Source organism: Equus przewalskii, chromosome 30, assembly GCF_037783145.1.
Source record: "Equus przewalskii isolate Varuska chromosome 30, EquPr2, whole genome shotgun sequence".
Lineage (NCBI taxonomy): Eukaryota > Metazoa > Chordata > Mammalia > Perissodactyla > Equidae > Equus > Equus przewalskii.
This window is the reverse complement of record NC_091860.1, coordinates 5,381,379-5,401,830: the sequence shown is the minus strand read 5'-3', so window position 1 is coordinate 5,401,830 and position 20,452 is coordinate 5,381,379. Positions and strand designations below refer to the sequence as shown.

Genomic DNA, 20,452 nt, shown 5'->3' with positions numbered 1-20,452 from the left:
TCTCTGATCATTTGCCAATGCCTCCAAATTGGCTGAAACCAAACAGACACCAGGGCAAAGAAGCCTGGGTGATGTGGTCCACAGAAATCAGCCTTTCAGATCACGGAAAGGCAGAGAACGGATTTTGAGGGACAGACAATAACTAACATAACATGAAAAAGCAAAGCACTTTACCAAGTAGGAATGATTTAAAAAACATTAAACAAAAAGAGAAAAGAATTGACATGACCAGAGCTATGTCAGATCTGGGACAAAGACAGACAGAGGAAAAGAATGATTAAAAAGCAAAACAGTAGAAAGGGACCCAATGTGTGAGCTATTTATGTAAGTATGATAAGGCGAGTAAGCAAAGAAATAGAGGCATGAGATGAAAGAACAAGAAGAGTCTGACCAGGGATCTTAAGGTTGTGGGTATATTTGAACACAGGGTATCTCTTATTCCCAACTTTTTCATGTGAGTTTAACACAGTGGCAGAATATCTAAAACCTGTTATTGCCTGCAAATATTTCAAATACATATATACCCGAGGGACTGAACAGTTGCAGTGATTGTAACTGAGGACCCACGGAATATAGAAGGCCAGGACTGTAGGTCAAAGAAACAGCCATACTGTAAGAGAACCAGTCAGTCGCTAAAAGTCAACATGCCAGAGGAAAGAAATACATGGAGATAAAAGGGAAAAAACAGCAGTAGAAACCAGGTACCAGACTTCTGATATCATGGTAAATACTGAAAATTCACTCAAAGCCAAAATATGCATGTCGCGCTCTCTCTAGTACAAATTACCTACGTATAGTGGTTAAATATGGGGAAAAAAAGCTACTCATGTTCATAAGAGATAGCAATATTAGCAACCAGAATCTATCTTCTGTAGAGCTAGGCTGTGAAAGCAATCTGTTTTAATTATTGTGATTTTATGGAAAAAAAAGTTTTACTTTTTGGATGCCAGCCCTAGTGGTCTAGTGGTTAAGATCTGGTGCTCTCATCAGTGTGGCCTGTTAGGCAACCACACCACCCGTCAGTTGGGTGTCATACTGTGATGGCTGCATGTCGCTGTGATGCTGAAAGCTCTGCCAACAGTATTTCCAATACCAGCAGGGTCACCCATGGTTTCAGTGGAGCTTCCAGACTAGACAGACTAGGAAGAAGGACCTGGCCACTTACTTCCGAAAACACTGACCACGAAAACCCTGTGAATAGGAGCAGAGCATGTCTGATGAAGTGCTGGAAGGTGAGAGGATGGTGCAGAAAGGGGGGCGGGGTCCTGCTCTGCTGTCCACAGGGCGCTAGGAGTTGGAATCCACTCCACGGCACTAACAACAAACTTTTGGATATTCATTAACATCCTTCAACATCACTCTCCACATTTACTTATACTTACATCTCCTTATATTAGACATGTTCCTGAAAAGTTGCCCCCAAAATAAAAAGCTCCACGTCTTAACATTTTATTGACTTATATTAAAAATAGCAGCCTTATTCCCTAGAGGGGGTAAAACCATGTAGTAGTGCAATATATTACAAAATCACACGGAGGTTTGAGGAAACACTTGTCCCTACTATTACCTCCTGGAGGCTTTGTTAGAAGAGTTGGTGTGGGTCCTAAAGACTGTCGGTTCTGCGCCACCCCATAGTCCTGTTTTCTTGCTGACTCAGGGATTGTAGAATCTGGTGAAACTGCAGATAGTGAAATGACCATTGCTCTCTTTTGTGTCACTGTGAACCACATACTCAGAGTTACTATTGAGCCAAGGACTGAGAGGCAACTTCACAGGATTCGAAATATATGGATAATACGTATCAAATTTATTTTTTTCCTTTAAAGCTCTAAGATCAAAATTACATGTTCATGTAATTAATTTAATTAACATAAATAGGTTATCCTTCCATGAAAATAATCAGCTTTTCATTTACTTATTTTTTGGTGAGGAAGATTTGCCCTGAGCTAACATCTGGGCTAATCTTCCTCTACATTGTACGTGGGTCGCCGCCACAGCATGGCTGACAAGTGGTGTAGGCCCACACTTGGGTTCCGAACCAATGAACCCGGGCCGCCAAAGCGGAGCACACTGAACTTAACCACCAGGCCATGGGGCCGGCCCCTCAACTTTTTATTTGAGGAAGATTACAGAATCATATTCTAAGTTATAATTCTCAAATGTGTTCAGGAAGTGAAGTACATGGAAATCATATGCTCCATGTGGAACAACAATGAAATAGCTACATTTTAAACTAAAAATGATTTTATGTCAAATTTTATCCTAACATACATAAATCTTCTATGAAAAGCAAATAGGTGCAAAGGGTTCATGAAAAATTTATAGAAAAAACCCTCAATATTGAAAATATTCTACCCATTTACATTTCCCCCTAAATTTAGAAAAGATTATAGTAATTCATTTTTAGCAGAATACCTCTCCTTCGGCATATGTAATCCTAGCGCTCCCTAGAAGCAGTGCTAACATTTCACTGACATTAAAAATAGGAGCATACATTGAAAATACATGATGGCACTACAATTAACAAAAACCAACAATACAGGATACATGTTAAACTCTTATTAGTATCCCTACCATGTTTGATTTAAATAAATCTAAATTTTAATAAATGTACTCCTTTGCTAAATTTATTCTAAAGATTTTTTCCAATTCTTTAGTTACATTTAAGAGGTAAGAAGCAATCTTCACACATGCATCAGGTTTAAAGCAGAAATTTATTCTGAGATGTACTTTGTCTTTCCCTCCAGTCCCTCCAGATTTCAATAATTTTGGAAACATTACAGCAGATAAAGTATATTAATCAAATATTGAGTTTATAACATATATAATTATTACAGCTTTAAAAAATTAAATTTTATATTAGATTTGGGATATCAATATTTCCTGTGCAAATTTTAGAAACAGAAATGAGCAGAGGGGCTGGCCCAGTGGCACAGTGGTTAAATGCACACGTTCCGCTTTGGCGGCCCGGGGTTCGCTGGTTTGGATCCCGGGTGCGGACATGGCACTGCTTGTCAAGCCATGCTGTGGCAGGCGTCCCACGTATAAAGTGGAGGAAGATGGGCACATATGTTAGCTCAGGGCCAGTCTTCCTCAGCAAAAAGAGGAGGACTGGCAGTAGTTAGTCCAGGGCTAATCTTCCTCAAAAAACAAAACAAAAAAAAAACCAAATGAGCAGAATTAATCATTTGGGGAAAAGGATTACGGACTATTTAAAATGAAGAACAATTAATCTCAAAATAAAGCAAGATGTAAGTCACAGTGAACAGCTTTTACATCCATGATTTCAACTGCTCCTAAGAACTAATGTGATGAAAGCAGATAAACAATCCTTACTTTATAGCCAAGAACAGATTCAGGAAAGGTCAACAATATTAACTGATTTAAGAAATATTTATTTACTGAGCATCTACTATGTGACTAAGTACTCTGCTAGGTGATGAGGGCACAGAAATGAACAAGCCAAAAAAAAAAGGTACCTTTCCACAGAGTTAAATAAAGTCTGGCCCAAGGTAACTAAACCATAACCACAAAAGTAAGGAAGCAAATGATTTCTACTTGGTTTGTCCTTTCATTTTTTTCTCTTGGACTTCAAGGTTAGGATGAACACTAAAGAAAGTTTCGTAGGGAGGGACAGGACAGGCACTTCAGAAAGAGAAAATCGCACGTGTGATACTTCCTAAGTAAAACGTGTGCTAGAAGTAGAAAGCATTTTTTTTCCTTTCTGATTGGAAATTAGGGTTGCTGTAAAAAAGATATATGTGTGGCTGGGGGGAGGGCGGGACACTGGCAAAGGATAAAACCTATAACCTGAATCAGAAGGCATCTGAAGAACATGACACAGCTATTAAGAGTGTAGGAAAAAAATTACCACTTGAACCAAGCAAAGCATGGACACCGTTGTGGTTCTGCCATGCACAAGTTCAGTTAACACAGTACTGAGACAAGCGAGAGCTGCCTGCACTTAAAACGATCATTAGGAATAACGATTCTAGTCTTGGCACTGAGGAGAGCAGACACAGACATAATGTATAGCACAGAATATTTACAGTCACACTTCATGCACCAATAAATAATGCATTCACTTCTCAAAATGCCAAAGCTAACGTGGGAGAGAAAATTTTCATCTATATTCAGGATTAAACTTTCTAATTTTAAATTACCAGACTTCAGGTGTAAATTTATTTCAGTTGAAAGGTTTGAGGAGATTATTAATTAACCTTCCAAAATTCTGGAGAGTATTTAAAAGATTATTTTAGCACGATAAAGACTCTTGCCATAGGTATAACAAAAATTATAGGCATAAATTTATTGAGCACCTACTGTGTGACAGCACTGTGCTGGGCGACTTACTATGTTATGTCTAATACGCTATATGTCATGTTTCAGTTTTCTCAATTTGTCTACCAATAACTCCCACATTGTTAATTTATAACTGTTATTTGAAATACAGCTCAGTTCACGTATTCCATAAAGTTGGTCCCAAAGACATTTCCTCATTGGAAGGGGGTGGGGGGAATCTAAATCCTACTGAATACTGAAGACTTGACTTCCTTGGTATTTGTGGTGTTATCTATGTGGTCTTTCAGAAATCCCCAAACTCGCGCAAAGTCAGGGACTCGAGATGCGATCAGCAATCCATCAGTCTCAAAGCCCGCGTCCGTGGGCGTCGTTTCTCGCCTTAAGGTCCTCTACAGCGACAACCGCCCATCTAGGCGTCAGTCACGGCCTGTTAACACCTTCACGCCGAGTCTCCAGCCCCGCCGGCCTCTGCGCTCTGCCCTACGGGCGCGAAGGGCGAGGGGCGGCGGGGCGCGGGAGGCCGAGGTGACAGCAGGTGAGAGGCAGCGCGGATGAGGAAGTGAGACGGGGACAGTATGGCTATTACTCATTCCGCTTTACCGCCCAGGCTGCTGGCAAGCGGAACTTGCCGCCCTGCTTTGGGTCCAGCTGAAGTTCTACCTAACTGAAGTCACTTCCCAGCCCGGGTCGCCGGGGGAAACCCGTGCGTCCGGGGAAGGGAAGGGCGTCAGGTAGCGCTCCCGTGACGTGCGTGGCCTCGCCGTTCCCGATCTCGCCCTGCCCTAATACTGGGACGCCCGGGGAGCCACACACGACCCTCTCCGGGGCCCCGGGGCGCAGCCCAACCTGAGGACGAGGGCGGACAGGTGGCTCCGGGCTCTCGGAGGGGCAGCTCTGAGGGCACAGGGTCCCAGGGCGAAGGAGCCAGACCCCACGCGCCCCAGGCGGCCGCGGCGGGTGTGGCCAGTTCAGAGGCGGAACGCCGCGAAGTCTTCCCACTTTACCTTTCTCCCTCCGGCGGCCTGTCGTCCCGCGGGCCACGTCCCCACAGTCTCCCAGTGCCCCCCTCCCTGTCCCCCGACATCTGAAGGGAACTTTTTCCTCTCCCCCCGGATTCAAACTCAGCTGCTTCTACGGTTGCCGCAAACCGTGCTCTCCCTAGCAACAAGGTTCCGGCCGTAGAGCGAGCGGCTCTAGGTGTAAGGAAGGTGATGTCGTAAAGCCGCGAGTGTCGTAAACCAGGTGCGGTGGGGAGGGGGGAGGGGTGGAGGCGGAGGGGTGGGGGGGAAGGGGGAGGGAGGGGGAGGAGGTGACTCGAGCATTTAGACACAAGCGAGAGGATCATGGCGGATGGCCCCAGGTGTAAGCGCAGAAAGCAGGCGAACCCGCGGCGCAATAACGGTGAGTGGCGGAGGGGACCGGGGAGCGGCGGAGTCAGGGGGAGCCGGGCAGCCGTGGCGCCCCCGGGGGTGAGGGGGGCGAGCCGGGCCGGGGGCGGCCGGGGCAGGGACGGGCAAAGTGGAGTGGGAAAGTAGAAAGTAGTGCTCCTGCCCCCCTCCGCTGCCGCCGCGGCCGGAGCCGCGCCGCGGCCGCTCGCTCTCCCTGAACCGTTATGTCTCTTACCTGGTCTCTCTCCGCCTAGCGGCTCCTGCCGCCCCTGCCGCCTCCCTGGACCGTTAGCCGCCGCCGCCGCCGCCGCATCCCCGGCGCAGGGCGGGCGGCCCGGACGCGGCCGGCCACTTTTCTGGTCTCGGGTGGAGCGGCTGTTGCTTCTTTTCGCACTTTTCCCCACTCTTTCGCCCTCGGCGCCTCCCCGCTCCCCCTCCTCCCCAGCCCGCTGCGGCCGGCTCCCCGGGCGGGCGCCGAGGCCCCGGAGCCGCGGAACTAACTTGTGCCCGGCGCTGACCGTGCAAAGTGGCTTCCGCGCGCCGCCGCCCCGGCCGGCCGGCGCCGTCGCTCGGGCCCCGCGCCTCGGGCCGGGCGGGCCGGCCGGGCTGCGAGCGCGCGGCGGCGGCGGGCGGGCGGGACGCGGCGGCCGTGGGCTGCGTGTCGTCCGTGCGCGCGTGTGCGCGGTGCGCGCCGCGGGCGGACGGGCTCGGCCGGCGGCGGTAAAGTTGTGACCGGCCGGCGAGGCGCGCTCGCGGACTGGGGATTAGCGGCGCGGAGGCGCGGGTCCCTCCGCGCCCCTCCTCCCCGCGCGCGGGTCCCGAGCCCCGGGCCCCCGGCCTGGGGCGCCGAGGCGAGCCCCGCGAGGAGGTCCCCGCGGTGCGGGAGCTGGCGCGGAGACGGGGCGGGAGCGGCCGGGGCCGTGTGGATGGCGGCGAGCTGGGCACGGCGGTGTGTGGAGTTACCTGGGCTCACAGACGGGGAAGCACCACCGACAGAGCCCCTCCCAGGGGAAGACCCCGTCTCCGCGCCGGGCTGGGGTTCTGTGCCTACGCCTCTCTTTCGGTTTTGGGGAAGTTGTTACCTGGGCCGGACGCTCGGAGCGCTGAAGCCGGATAATGGAGCTTGGATGGCGCTCTCGGTCTCGGGTGGGAGGAGGGTGGGGGAGGGGGCGGACGGACCGACGGACGCGCGGGTCCGCTGCTCGCGCCGCAGCTGCGGTGTTTATTGATTTGTGCTGATGTGCCGGGGACATGCACACCCCTCTGCCTGGCGTGAGAGTTAAAAAAAAAGAAAAAATAAGAGAGAGCGCGAGAGAGCGAGACCCGAACATGTGGTTGTTGTTGCACAGTCGCCTTTTCCAGTTTGGAGAGACGTTGTAAGTTGATTGTATTTCTGCTTATCTCCGGGGCGATTCTGTGCTTTCTCTCTCTCTTGTTCAGCAGTGAAATGTCTGCTGATTGTTATTGTCTGGACAGTTCCTGTGGCGAGAGGGGCGAGACTTCTCCGCCCGGGGGCGGCGGGAGCGCGGGGAGAGGCCCCCGCCCGGCCGGCCGGGTACCTGTTTGTATAATAATGGGCGGCAACGGCCCTGCCGCTGGCTGCAGCGAGGCTATATAAGGAATTACGCGTACATTTCGGACCAAGGGGCTCCTTTTGGTTCCTGCGTTCTTTAAAAAACGAGGTTTTAAGAGTAGGGCAATGAATGCGCCTATAGTGGGATGGCTGCATCTTCCAGAAAATGAGGAAATGTGTGTTTAAGTAAAAACTCGCGCGCGCTCCCCCCGCCCCACCCCCTGTTCCCGGGTTCCCATTCTCCCTCCCCTCTGGGATGCGCAACGCGAGGTTTTGTAACCTTTCCTGGCAATTTTAGATTTTGTGTGGGATTTCCTGTCTAGAAGCAGATACGAAGATTTTAAGCTGTTTCAAGATGTTTCCTTCCAGTCGTAAACATATTTTTAATATATTTGAGCCGACATTAAAATCACTGTTTTCATGAATGATTTTAGATATTCGAATAAACATCTTCATTTTAAAGATGTCACTTAGTTATGATTGATAACTAATATTTGGTATTCTCATTGTGGAGAGATGACTTGTTACAGCAAGGAGCGGAGCATAGGCTATTGCAATTTTAATTTCCTGTTTTAGCGTCAAATAGTGTGTATTCTATATTGAGCTGTTGCCGCCGTTGCTGATGTGGCTTTATGAAAGGTAAGTTGGTTCAGAAAGGGCTTTTCGCCTTTTACCTTATTCAAAATGTTCATAGCCAGAGAAAGGGGCTTTTCTTGTTGCTGACGACATGTGTATGACATGTGAGTCTGAACCACCCAGCGTCTGTGCAGCTGCTGTAAACATGTTTACCTGAACAGGAAAGAATGGATTTTTCTCCTAAAGATCCTGTGATATGAATATTATACTCATAAGGCATATCAACAGATGACTTAAGGGGAAAACAGCTATCCTGAAAGGTACTTGAAATCAACAGGAAAAAGAGGTTCTCGATCGCTGCAGCAAATGGCAACTTGTGCAGGTAGAAAAAAGATGGTGTTTAGTTTTCTCCTGCATGTATGTCAGCCCCCTCCTGTCTGCTGCTTTCATTCTCAAGGGAGGGATTTATTTACCACGCTTGCTGTCAGTGTTTTTCCTTTGTGTTTAATATTAGAAAAACAGATTTGGGGCTGTTTAGCACAAAATGTCTTGTCTGCAGTATGCATTACTCTCAGAAAACAAAAGGTGTTTAAGATAGCACGGCACTACTACAGGTATCTTCCATTTTCATCACTTTTGGCTCTCTCCTTGTATTTCTTTTTGTTCTCAAATGCATTTCATCCATTGCTGATGATTACAGCGTTGCTATTTGATTAAGCCTTATAATTTGCAGATTAAAAATGAAGTTATATGCCATTGTGTTGTGAAACCTCAGGGAAGGTCCTGGTTAATATTTCTTAGCAACGCAATCATGTTTAAGTTGCAGTTTTTTGGAGAGAATTGCTTGGAAAAAAATGTTAACTCTTAAATCTTTTAAATGAAGGAATAAATGATGTGAACAGTGGGAGATAGTCATAGAGATACTTTATGCTGTTATTTGTATGCAAATCATTTTTTTGTTCATTTTAACATGATATGCAGATTTTACTGCTAAGCCTCCAGTAAAATATTTTAATTTCCTTTCTGGAATATATCTGCAGAGTAGGATATTAATGGGAGAATCAAGTAAAGTAACTTGACAGGGGTAAACCAATTGAGTAACGTTTGGCCAAAGCATCAAACCTTATGTAGTAACTTTATGGTAATGTTAGTCATCTGTAAAGGAGTGGCATTTGAATTGCTGAAATCAATTTTTACCATTTATAATGTAATGCTTTGTTTGTTGTATTTTAAAAATCTTCTCATTTTCCACATCTATTCTCTGTGTGGTTGTCTTATGTATTTATTTTTTTGGAGACATGTATTCTATCTGCTAAAGACCACATGCTGATTAATTCACTTTAGATGGAATAGTAGGTACATATCTTTCTGTCATTTGCACCGTTTACGCTTGCTGTCTTTGGAAACCACCAGTAGAGGATGCTAACAAAAGTGATTACTGGTGTAGTAGTACATTAAGTTGCTCTGTCTCCTGTTGATTGGGACCTCTGTGTTGATAGGGACCTTCAGTATAATTCTCAGTCTTACTGTTATTTAAAACTAGCCCCGGGTAAATTAGGCATTAGTATTTTCTAGTATGCTAAAACTGGAAAGAAGTGGGAATGTTTTAACTTGAACAATTTTATTAATTTGAGCTTTTTAAATATTGACATTGAGATTGCTATCAATTTGGTCTCACTTTAGACGAGTTGTATTATGGCTTTTTAACAAAAAGTTTTGTTTTATGTTGTTAGGTTTGGAGAAGAATGTATAATGATTGGCCCACATTTATTTTGCATATTTACTATACTTTTTAACCTCCTTTTTTATTCATAGTAAGATCTCTGAAAATACATGTTTTTAGATGTTAAAAGATGTAAATATGGTAAGAAACACTGCAGTTAATTGATTGGTATTAGTGTAATTATTTTCCCATAACTTATGCAGACTTAAAGTATACATGAGCTGACAGACTACGCTAAAGAAAATGTTAACCAGCAGTCACTCACATGTTAGTGATTTTTAGATTTTATCTTTTCCTTCTCCTTCTAGTTAAGAATCAGGATCAGCTAGTGTGTAAATTTTAAATTTAGAATTGTAAATTAAGAAATGTAAGTTTGTTTTGAGGCTTTAAATGCAGTGAAAAATTCTCTATAGTTGGTTAATTATTGTTTGCTTGTATTCAAAGAACTCTTAGTTTTCAACAAACTGTAAATTGATATAACTTTTACACATAAATAATTGCATGAAACTCAATGAATTCAGTTGTTTCTTTTTGGTTTATGCCCATATAATTAAGTTAATATCACTGTAAACTTTTGGAAGCCTTTCATTGGTCAAATGTTAGAAGTATTTATTTCCCTAATCATTTTTAGTGGTGTTTCTCTAAATGCCCCAATACCAGTACCATAATGCAATAGTAATACTGCTTATCTTGAACTAGGTAGGAAATACCTGAATTATCAGGTAAGCTTGTGTGAATTTCTCATTTTAGGATGTCCTCTGTGTGTGTGTGTGTGTGTGTGTGTGTGTAAATATAGTTTTACGTTTCCTGACAGATGTTTCTTGAATTTGATGTTCTCCTAATTCCTAGAGCTCAGTAGTGAATAGGTGTGATTCACTTAGTTTTTTATGAGCTGAGGAACTTTACCACACAGCCATGACATATATAATTGTAGCATGGAGCAAAACTTAAAATATCTTATAAATTGAAAGCATCAATCGCTTGCTAAGATGACCCTGATATAAAAGCATATGAAATATTTGGTTAGTACTTTTTTCTTTCTTTCTCTAGTATCCAGTATTTCCCTATGTTTACAGTTTTAGTAGTTTTGAAGCATGTGGTGAGAAAGTTCTGTCAAATTAGAAATGATATTTTTAAAATAACAGAATAATTATTTCTCATAGTTGTGTTTTTATTTTTTCCCCCGTTTTGCTTTCTCCTGTAAAAATCACTTCTAAGCATGTGATTAGAGCCAGATGTAAACACAGATGCAATATCATGTGGAATTACATTGTTAGCTACTCTTAACTACCTGTATTGAATTGCAGTACAGGAGAAGAAAAATCATGTAGATGTTGGAAAAAGACGTACATTAGTGTACAAAAGTGCAGTAGGAGGTTAGAGGACTTGAGGAAATTGTAGAAATAGGATTTAGGGTTGAAAAAGGTTCCTCAATCTTGGAAGCTTGGTCACTAATTTATGGGGAAATGTATGTGCATTTCTAATAGAGATATAAGGTAAAATAAAAGTTCGTTGTTGAAAGAAAATTTTAAAAAATTTAAAGTAGAAAAGTGTCCTGATTAGGAAATATAATAAAATGGTTTTTAAAAAGGCTACATGTTGTACATATTACTAGCTAAATAATCATTGAACTAGCTGTAAGTTAAAAGAAAATAAATAGAGATAGACATAGTAGAAAAAGTTTTGTGGCATCCCCAGTTAAAATTAAATCTGATCTATTATACAGGCATTGCTATAGGAAATAACCTTTCCTTTGGATGGAAATCCAAAGTTTTGAAAATTATATTCCTAAAGGAAGCATTCTTAGCACATCAATTTTATCAAATAAAAAATTTTATTATAGTGTGATCATGGCTAAATTTTAACCTGGATGCAGGTGGGTTATGCTGCTTTTTAACCCGAAACTGGCTTGCTTGAAAATATGGCAATGTCCTACCAACTTTGCTACTTAGCTAGCAAAACGCTCTCTAATAGGTAAAATTTGCTTTAAGATGGTTTTCAGAGAAAAAAATTTAATGTTTCCAGTTCACTTCATTAATTTTGTTAAAATGTGTTTTGGAGAGGCTGGCCCCGTGGCCGAGTGGTTAAGTTCGTGTGCTCCGCTGCAGGCGGCCCAGTGTTTTGTTGGTTCGAATCCTGGGCGCGGACATGACACTGCTCATCAAACCACGCTGAGGCAGCGTCCCACATGCCACAACTGGAAGGACCCACAACGAAGAATATACAACTATGTACTGGGGGGTTTTGTGGAGAAAAAAGGAAAAAATAAAATCTTTAAAAAAAAATGTGTTTTGGAGTACATCAGTTTAGGTGTAGATAAATTGAAAGATTCTGAAAGGAAAAGCAAAAAAAGCTGAGTTCAAGTCTATACTTGTATTATAGCTATGAAATTTTCTTGATTTTTCACTCTCTAAGAAGTTATTTCCCTCTCATTTTTTCTTCAAACATCATCCTGTTGTTTAATACATGTCCTCTATATTCATCAGGATTACGTTTGTCCGTTCATATACACATTTCTCTTCATAATCAACTTTATGTATTTACTGAGACTTGATATGTGGAGTTTGAGGTCTAAACTGTGGCTCTTGGTAGAAGACCTTATAGTATGGCAACCTGAGAAAACCTTCATCATCTCTTTTGCAGTAACAGCGACATCTGTGCTGGAATTAGTAGTAACGGATGTTTTGTGACCTCTTAATTCCCAATCACCCCCTCACCCCTCCCCCAACCATATTTAAAATGAAATGTGAATGGAAGATAAATATGGGAATGATGTCAATTTCTCATGTTTATTGTTGCATTCTAAGAATATTAAAAGTCCTCTATTTTTAAAAAAATATTCTAATTCGATTTTTTTAGTATTTTAAATATTGTAATTTCAGTTTTTTAGATATTTTAAATATTCTGATTTCAATTTTTTTATAAATGGCAGCAGCAGCATTCTTTAGATATCTCAGTTACTACACATGTTCACCAATGTAGAATATTCTAACTTCCCTCATTCTTAAGGTGTTTATATCCATTTAATCCACAGTTCTAATTGAATGTTTTTTTTGTCAAGTGTTGAGTGTGACTAGTTTGTTTATTAAACAACTCTTCATTCTCTTGGAGTATTACATTTTGAATATGGAAGGGACTTTTAGAGAGAATTTTTTATCTGAAAACTGATACAGATAAGCTGAAATTTAGGGTGTTCAAGTAGCAGCGCTGCAAGAGACTTTAGCATGTGTTTGGGAAGGGGTGATAGTGACATGTGGAATAGCATACGGCAAAATCCTTCCAGGAGTGGCTTTCTGAACCTGGGCTTACAGTAACCTTACTCTGCCTGACAGACTTGAAAAAGCTATGAAAATCACCGTATCTCTTTAATGTTTTCTCCTTTCTACTCCAAAAAACTGAGTTACTGTTCACTCCTCTTGCTACATCACTTTTCTAAATCTCTTTTGATACTCTTGTTTTTTACTTTTTTGGGGGTGGAGAGGAGGGAGGGAATAATTTCATATGAATAAATATTAATTAAGAAAAAAATGAAATAATTTTGGAGCTGCAGGGATTTGTGAGAATGATTCAAATCCATTTGTGCAGTTAAGCAACCAGATTCAAAGAGGTAAAAGGACTTTGCCAAGTCCCTGTGACTGTTAGCTTGGACTAGGTTACAGCTTTTCAGGTTTGTGGCTCAGTATTCCTTTCAGTAGAGCATGTTGAGCATATTTATCTATGATGGTAACAAGTAAGAACTGTATGTTATAAATTTTCAAATTTATCATAGTTAAAACCAAAACGTATTGTGTAGAATGCCATCATCTCAGAAAAAGGGATTTCTAATCTATTTGCATAAATCTTTCAAATTTAATAATTGATGTGACTGTATCACTTAAAACATTTCAGATGCAATGTTTAGATTCAGTTTAGTGTTGCTTAGAGGCGGACTCTCATTATTTGGATTGTAATTTTTCCTCTTCATTCCCAATCTCAACTCCCATTCACTCTGTCCTTCCTAACCCTGACTTGCACCCAATCTAATGTGTTTTATATATGTAATTGGTCATATCTCTAACCTTGTAAAATTATGTAGTTTTTTTGTGTTTTGCATCTACATAATTGCTATTTTGCTATATATTTTACTTCACTCAGCATTGCTTGGAATCTGTTCATGTTGCTGTATGTACATATAGTTCATTGCTTCTAACCGTGCAGTATTTCATGGTTTGCATCTAGCACAGATTACTTATCACTTCCCCTAATGATGGATACCCAGGTTGACTCCAACTCTTGGGTACAAATAATTATGTAATAAACATCTTCCTACATGTTGCGTGGCTGTGGAAGACTTTCTCTGGGGACGTGTATCCAGGCATGATGTTGCTGAGTTATAGGTTAGTCACATATTTAATATCACTAAATTCTGCCAGATTATTTCTAAAGTGGCTACACCAATTTTTACACTCGCCAGCCTATAAAAATGCTGTTTTCTCACGTTTCTGCCAGCTTTTTGTATCATACAACATCCTGCATTTTGCTAATTTGATAGTTGTTAAGTAGAATCTCATGGTTGCTTTAATATATGCTTTTCTGTTTACCAAAGAGGTTGATCCTTTCTTCATATCCTTGCTAGCCGTTTGGGTTTCCCTTTCCATGTCTGGCCTGTTCATATCCTCTGCCTTTCTTTTTGGTTGGTTTTCCACTTCTTGTTGATCTCCCAGAGTTCCTTGTGTATTTGAGATGGTAAACCGTTTGTGGTTTTAGACATGGCAAGTATTTCCCCAATGTGTCAATCATCTGTTGACTTTGACTGTGGTACAGGAATTCTTAATTTTAATGTATTTAAATCTGTCGAATTTTTGACTTCGTGGGTACTAAGAAGTCCTTCCTAATTCATAAATTGCAAGATATTTTCCTAGATTTTCTTCTAATAGTTTTGTAATTTTACCTTTCATGTTGAGGTCTTTAATGCATCCGGGGTTCACCTGTTGAATATAGCATTTCTTTCTTAAGAGGAGCAAACATAGTGGTTAAGAGTTGGGATTGATCCTGTAATTTACTAGCTGAGTCACGTTGGCCAAGCTACTTAGTTTCCCTATGATTGAATTTCCCCATATGTAAAATGGGGATGATAATCTTAGAGTTGAGAAGGTTAAATGAGACATATGAAGCATTGTGCCTAGTACATGTTTTAAGTATTCAAGAAATGTTTATTTAACATTTTACTTATATTATTAGATTATTTGTTTTAAATACATTTTGCATCGACTGACAATTTCTTATTCTCTTGTCCAGTATTAACTCTAGCTAATATAACTGCCATTTAAAAGGATGTTATTATAAAAATATACATTGAAGCTTCATCTTAGTGCTATTTGTCACATGCCTTTTAGCTTGAGGAAGGCTGTCTTGGACTCTTTTTAAGGGGCACTATACAGTATTGAGAGAGATGTCGCTAGATTACTTTTATTTATAATATTGACAGAGACTTCAAGGATAATGTCCTAGACTGTTATTCTATTGGATAAAACAACCCAAGCCCAAGAAAGCTAAACTTTATATTCTATATTTGAATAGGCTAAGGAGTGTGGAGTCCATAGCTTTTCATACACTCATTTGGTTTGTAATGTATTTAAGAAGATGGTTGTATTATTATGTTCTTAGGGTACAGATTAGGGCAATCCTAAGACAAAAGTTAAAATCATACCCTGTTCTCTGTGTGTGTGTGTTTTAATAAACTCTATTGAGGTGTAATTTGCATAGACCATTATGTGTGTACATTTCAGTGTGTTTTGATATACACCTGTTTAACCACCACCACAACATCAAGATATAGAACATTTCCGTCATCCCGAAAAAGTTCCCTTGTAGCTCATCTCAGTCATTCCTCCCCACCTCTGGCCCAAGCAACCAGTGATCTGTTTTTGATCACTAGAGATTAGATTTACTGTTCTGTACTCTTTTTGTCTGCCTTCTTCAGCATAATGTTTTTAAGATTTATTCATCTTACTGCATGCATCAGTAGTTCATTCCTTTTATATTGCTGAGTAGTATTCCATTGCATGAATATATCACAATTTGTTTATCCATTCTCCTACAATGGACTTACTATTTGGGTTTCTGATTCTTTGCTATAGAATAAAGCTTCTGTGAACACACATACAAATTTTTGTGTGGATATATGAGTACATTTCTTTTGAGTAAATACTCAGGATTAGAATTGCTGGGTGATATCATAAGTGTATGTTTAACTTTGTAAGAAACTGCTAAACTGGTTTCTAAAGTGCTTGTAAAATTTTACATTTCTACCAGCAATGTATGAAAGTTCTAGTTGCTCCAATCATTGTAAACATTTCTCCATATTTTTAATTTTAGCTATGCCAGTAGGTATATGGTAGTATTCTTTTGGTTTTAATTTGGATTTCATGGATACCGATGTGTTTGAGTATCTCTTGATGTACTTATTGGCTATTTGTATATTTTGTTTTATGAAATGTCTATTCTGGTCATTTGTCCATTTTTAATTGGGTTGCTTGTCTTTTTATTTTTGAGTTGTAAGAGTTCTTTATATGTGCTGGATCCAAGTTCTTTGTTGGATATAGATATTGAAATGTTTTTCTCCCTTTCTCTGGCTTGTCTTTTACGTTTCTTAATGATAGCTTTGAAGTGCAAAAGTTTTCAATTTTGATGATGTCTAATTTATAATTTTATTCTTTTAGGCTTTGTGCTTTTTGTGTTGTAAGAAATCTTTGCCCACTCCAAGAAGATTTGCGTCTATGGGAATTTTTTTAGAAGTTTATAGCTTTAACATTTAGGTCTATGATGCATTTCAGGTTAATTTTTTTCTGTACTCTGTTTTGATCGTCTGCAAGCCTGCTGAGGTAGCCTTGAGTAGTTTGCAAGAGACAAAAACTTGATCCTACTCATCAAAATTCAGTATGAGGATTTCTATTTGAGTTTTTAAAAAATATTTTTTAGGACCCAGTTATGAACCAAACCTCAAGATTGTAAAGGAACACAAATCATACTTTCCTAGTTTCATACATTTTTTAACTGAGAGCAATTGCATTGTGCCTAGTCAATGTTTTCAAAATTTTCCATGTCCTTGACACATTTTTAATTCACAGAGACATACTTCAGTAAGGCTAAAGTTTCAGAGAAAGAGACCCAAAGAGCGGCCAGAGTTAAGCAGAATATGGATGTTATTCTTATGGTCTCTTATTTCCTACCTGGTTTTAATGAGTTTAGCACTATACCAATTCTTTTTCACTTTCCATAGGTTTTATCTTTACATGGGGAATTTGCTTAAACCTACCATTTATCTTGAGTTCATTAAAGGACATAATTTTATCCTTTTGATATGAAAATTTCTTTAGCTGACTCTTCCTCGCATGAGGATTCCACCCTGCTGTTCAGCTGAAGCTGCAGTGATAAAGGTCTCCAGTGACCTCCAATTCCCATGAACCTTTCTTAGGTTTTAGCCGATTTGGCTTCCCTGTATTTGATATTGTTGAATCTCCTGGACAAGTTTGCTTCCTTAGGTTACATATTATTACTGTTTTCTTATTTTCTCATCTGTTCCCATTCTTCTTTTGTAGAGCCTCTTTCTCTTTGGCATTACCCAGGGCTGCTTCTCTTCCCACTCAGTATGCTCTGTCTAGAAGTCTGACTCAACCCAACTCTCTTAGTTTTAGTTCTCACCTTATGCTGATGTTTTCAAAATTTTTGCCTCTTGCCCAGAACTAGACTGAGCTCCTAATATGTAGATGCAGTTCTCTGTGCAACTTCTCCACCTATATATTGCACAGGATTCTCAAACTTCAGGTGTCTAAGGTTGAACTACTTCCATTTCCCACCTAGGTGTTGCTTCTGTGTTTGCGATCTTGTTAGTGCCACCACCAATGTCTTACACTCCCAAGTTAAAACCTAGGGTTAACTTCCCCTCTCATAACCTGATGATCCCCAAATCTGTCAATTCTATATCCTGAGTATCTGTCAAATCAGACTTTTCCTCTTCATTTCTATTCCTGTTGCCTTAGGATCCTCCTTTTTCACTCAGACTCTTACACTAGCCTGTTGTTTCTCCTCACTCTTCTCTATCATGCAGACTGCTGCCAAAATTATCTTTGTAAGACAGAGTCTGGGCCGGCCCCGTGGCATGGTGGTTAAGTTCACGCACTCCGTTTCAGCGGCCCGGGGTTCGCGGATTTGTGTTCCAGGCATGGACCCAGCACTGCTCATCAGGCCACGCTGTGGTGGCATCCCACATAAAGTGTAGGAAGATTGGCACACATGTGAGCTCACTGACAGTCTTACACACACACACACACACACACAAGTCTGATTCAGTTATTCTGCCGATTAAATTCTTCCCTGGATTTTAAAAAATTTACTGGATAAGTTAAACTTTACTGCATAAGACCAGGATCCCCAGCATGACATACAGGCCCGGATGCATGATCCTGCACTTGCTCCTTCTTCCACCGTAGTGCTGGCCACCCTTCACCTCCTGCCTGCTGCCTATGCGTTCCTGTCGCTGCAAACTGCTTTCCCCCCATACCTTTGAATATACTTTTGTTCCCTGTACCTGAAATATGCTTCCTTTCCTGCTACTCTATACTTTCTGGTATATTTTCAAAGGCGGACAAGAATTCATCTCAGATATTTCTTTTTCCAAAATGCTTTCCCTAATCCCTTTCCTATTTGTCAGAGAGAGTAATTATCTTCTCTTCTGTTACACCTGTGAATTTGTCTTTTCTGTTCTGTTGTGCTTGTTCTCCTGTATGTTTGTTCGTATGTTATCTTCCCTACCTGACAATGGTTTCCTTCAGAACGGAGACTGTCCTACTCATCTTGGTACGCCAGTAGGTGGTGGTAGTTGTTGTAGTAATAGCACGGCACTTGTAGCACCTACTGAGTTTCTGTTACTTACTGTATGCCACGTACTTTTCTAAATGCTTTACATTTATTAGCTCATTTGATTCTCACAATAATCCTGTTACTGTTTTTAGACCCTTTTTACAGATGAGGAAACAGGCAAAGAGAGATTAAGTAATTTACCCAAGGTCGCACAGCTTATAAGCAGTAGAACAGGAATTTGAATCCATTTAGTCTGGCTTGAGATCTGTGCTCCTAGCCACTGCCCTTTATTGCTTCTCAGCACCCCTGGCACATAGTGGGTATTCAGTCCTTAACTGAATGAATGATTAATCCTGAGAGAAGAATTTTGCTGCTCTGCTTCCCTCTGCCACGGAGGTTATTTGAAAGACTTAGTAAGATGTACTTAGGCTTTGTTTCCTTATACTTCATGAATATTTAAAAGCATATACATCTGAGTTGGTTATATATTATTTGTAAATTGAGAGTTTTTTCAGTTCGTGTTTCTTAGATTGGTGATTTTTTAAGTTAAAATATTACTTCCTTTAACTTTTCCCCATATAAGGTAACTTACATCAAATAAAGCACTCTCCTCTTACCTTGGCATAAATTAGTGTTATGCCAGTCACCTTGGTTAATGCTTCATCTTGTTGATTTTTACCTACATACTTTACCGCTCTCATTTTGTTATGGCTAAAGAAAAAGGGTTTAGTTACTTTGAAGTTGATTTCATATACATTTATTTACTTAATTTATCTTTTTCACGTCCTAAAAATTGTATGTGTCACTGGACTAACTCCCATGTCATTCTTATTTTTAAGATGGTATTTTTCTATCTGACTTTTCTGTTTCTTTTTATCACCTGTTCCTTTAAAATCTATTATAACTAACTTGTCTTATTTTTGTTTTTATAGGTCTCACTTTTTTATACTCCATTTAGCTCTGTGTCTGGCTTGAACATTCTAGATACTGATGCCTAATTCCTTCTGATCTGCTATCCTTAGATGCATTTATAGAAAGAGCATTCATTGATCTGGGAGATAGAAGTCTTAGATTCTAATATTAAACCTGCCTTTAACTGGCCTATGAAATTGGGGAAATAATTCCATTTATTTGGGTCTAAGTTTGTTCATCTGTAGAATGACTATGATGGATTACTGTGTACTAGGCGATGAGACTCTGAAGATGAAAGATTTAGTTAGCATCTTGCCCTAAAGAGCTTATAGAATAGTAGGGAAGAAAAAATAGGAAAACAAACCTTTAGAATATAGTTAGGTAACTGATGTGATATTCTGTCCTACATATATAGAGGTTGTGGCCAAGTCTTAAAGGATTTGTGTGGGTTATCTTAGTAAAGATGTGGAAAATAATATGCCAGACAGGGGAGTTGCGTGTGAAAAGCATGAGACATGCATACACACGTTGTGGGACCTCCAGGTCACGTTTGGTGCAACTCTGTAGGGTGAGTGGAGGAATGGCTAGAGTTGAGGCTGGAGAATTAGGTAGGAAGCAAATGAAAAACAATTTATATTGCCATGTTTGGATTTTATCTTGGAAGTAGTGGAGAATTAGCAAAGGTCTTGCAGCAGGTAGTGACATATTTATGTCATTCATCATTTTATCTTCTTTACATATTAAATGTTAAATGATTAAAAATTCAAGAATATGTATGCTTGCTTTACTAGTAGTGGGAAAAGCTATAAAAGTAAAAGCTGATTTGTCCTGCTTTCCTGAGTTTTAGCTCATATAAACTCTAATGCTGGTAGATTAACATAATAATTGCTCTAAAATGGTGCTGTCACGACTACTGCTTCTGCTATCATCATCAATGTCAGTAAACGGCTTACTTTACTAGAAGGAGAAGTGCCCTTGGTTAGAGTTGGTTGCTAAAATCTATGCATCAAGTTGGCTGTGTATTTCTGAGCTCTGCACTATCATGAGAAACTGTATTTTTATTTTTTCTTCAAATCAATAAATCACAACCCATACAAATGTGTTTTGGACTTATAGTCCTATGGAGTAATGGTTTTA

At 40.6% G+C, this 20,452-nt stretch overlaps 1 protein-coding gene across 18 annotated transcripts in view; it reads left to right on the top strand.

Annotated features, from left to right (window-relative positions):
* Window positions 1-5,564: 5,564 nt before the first annotated feature.
* ZEB1 (zinc finger E-box binding homeobox 1) overlaps window positions 5,565-20,452 on the top strand; it is a 180,567-nt gene continuing 165,679 nt past the window's right edge. For 5 of the 18 annotated variants that reach the window (XM_070601334.1, XM_070601337.1, XM_070601340.1 and 2 more), the window contains exon 1: window positions 5,582-5,703. Coding sequence is in view for 8 of the 18 variants with exons in the window: in XM_070601320.1 (XP_070457421.1) it covers window positions 5,646-5,703 (58 nt within the window). In the remaining 10 variants the exon portion in view is untranslated. Of the gene's footprint in view, window positions 5,704-6,896; window positions 7,067-7,500; window positions 7,903-7,981; window positions 8,222-20,452 lie in introns of those variants that run through there. The other 13 variants (XM_070601320.1, XM_070601321.1, XM_070601326.1 and 10 more) reach the window with 13 other exon arrangements.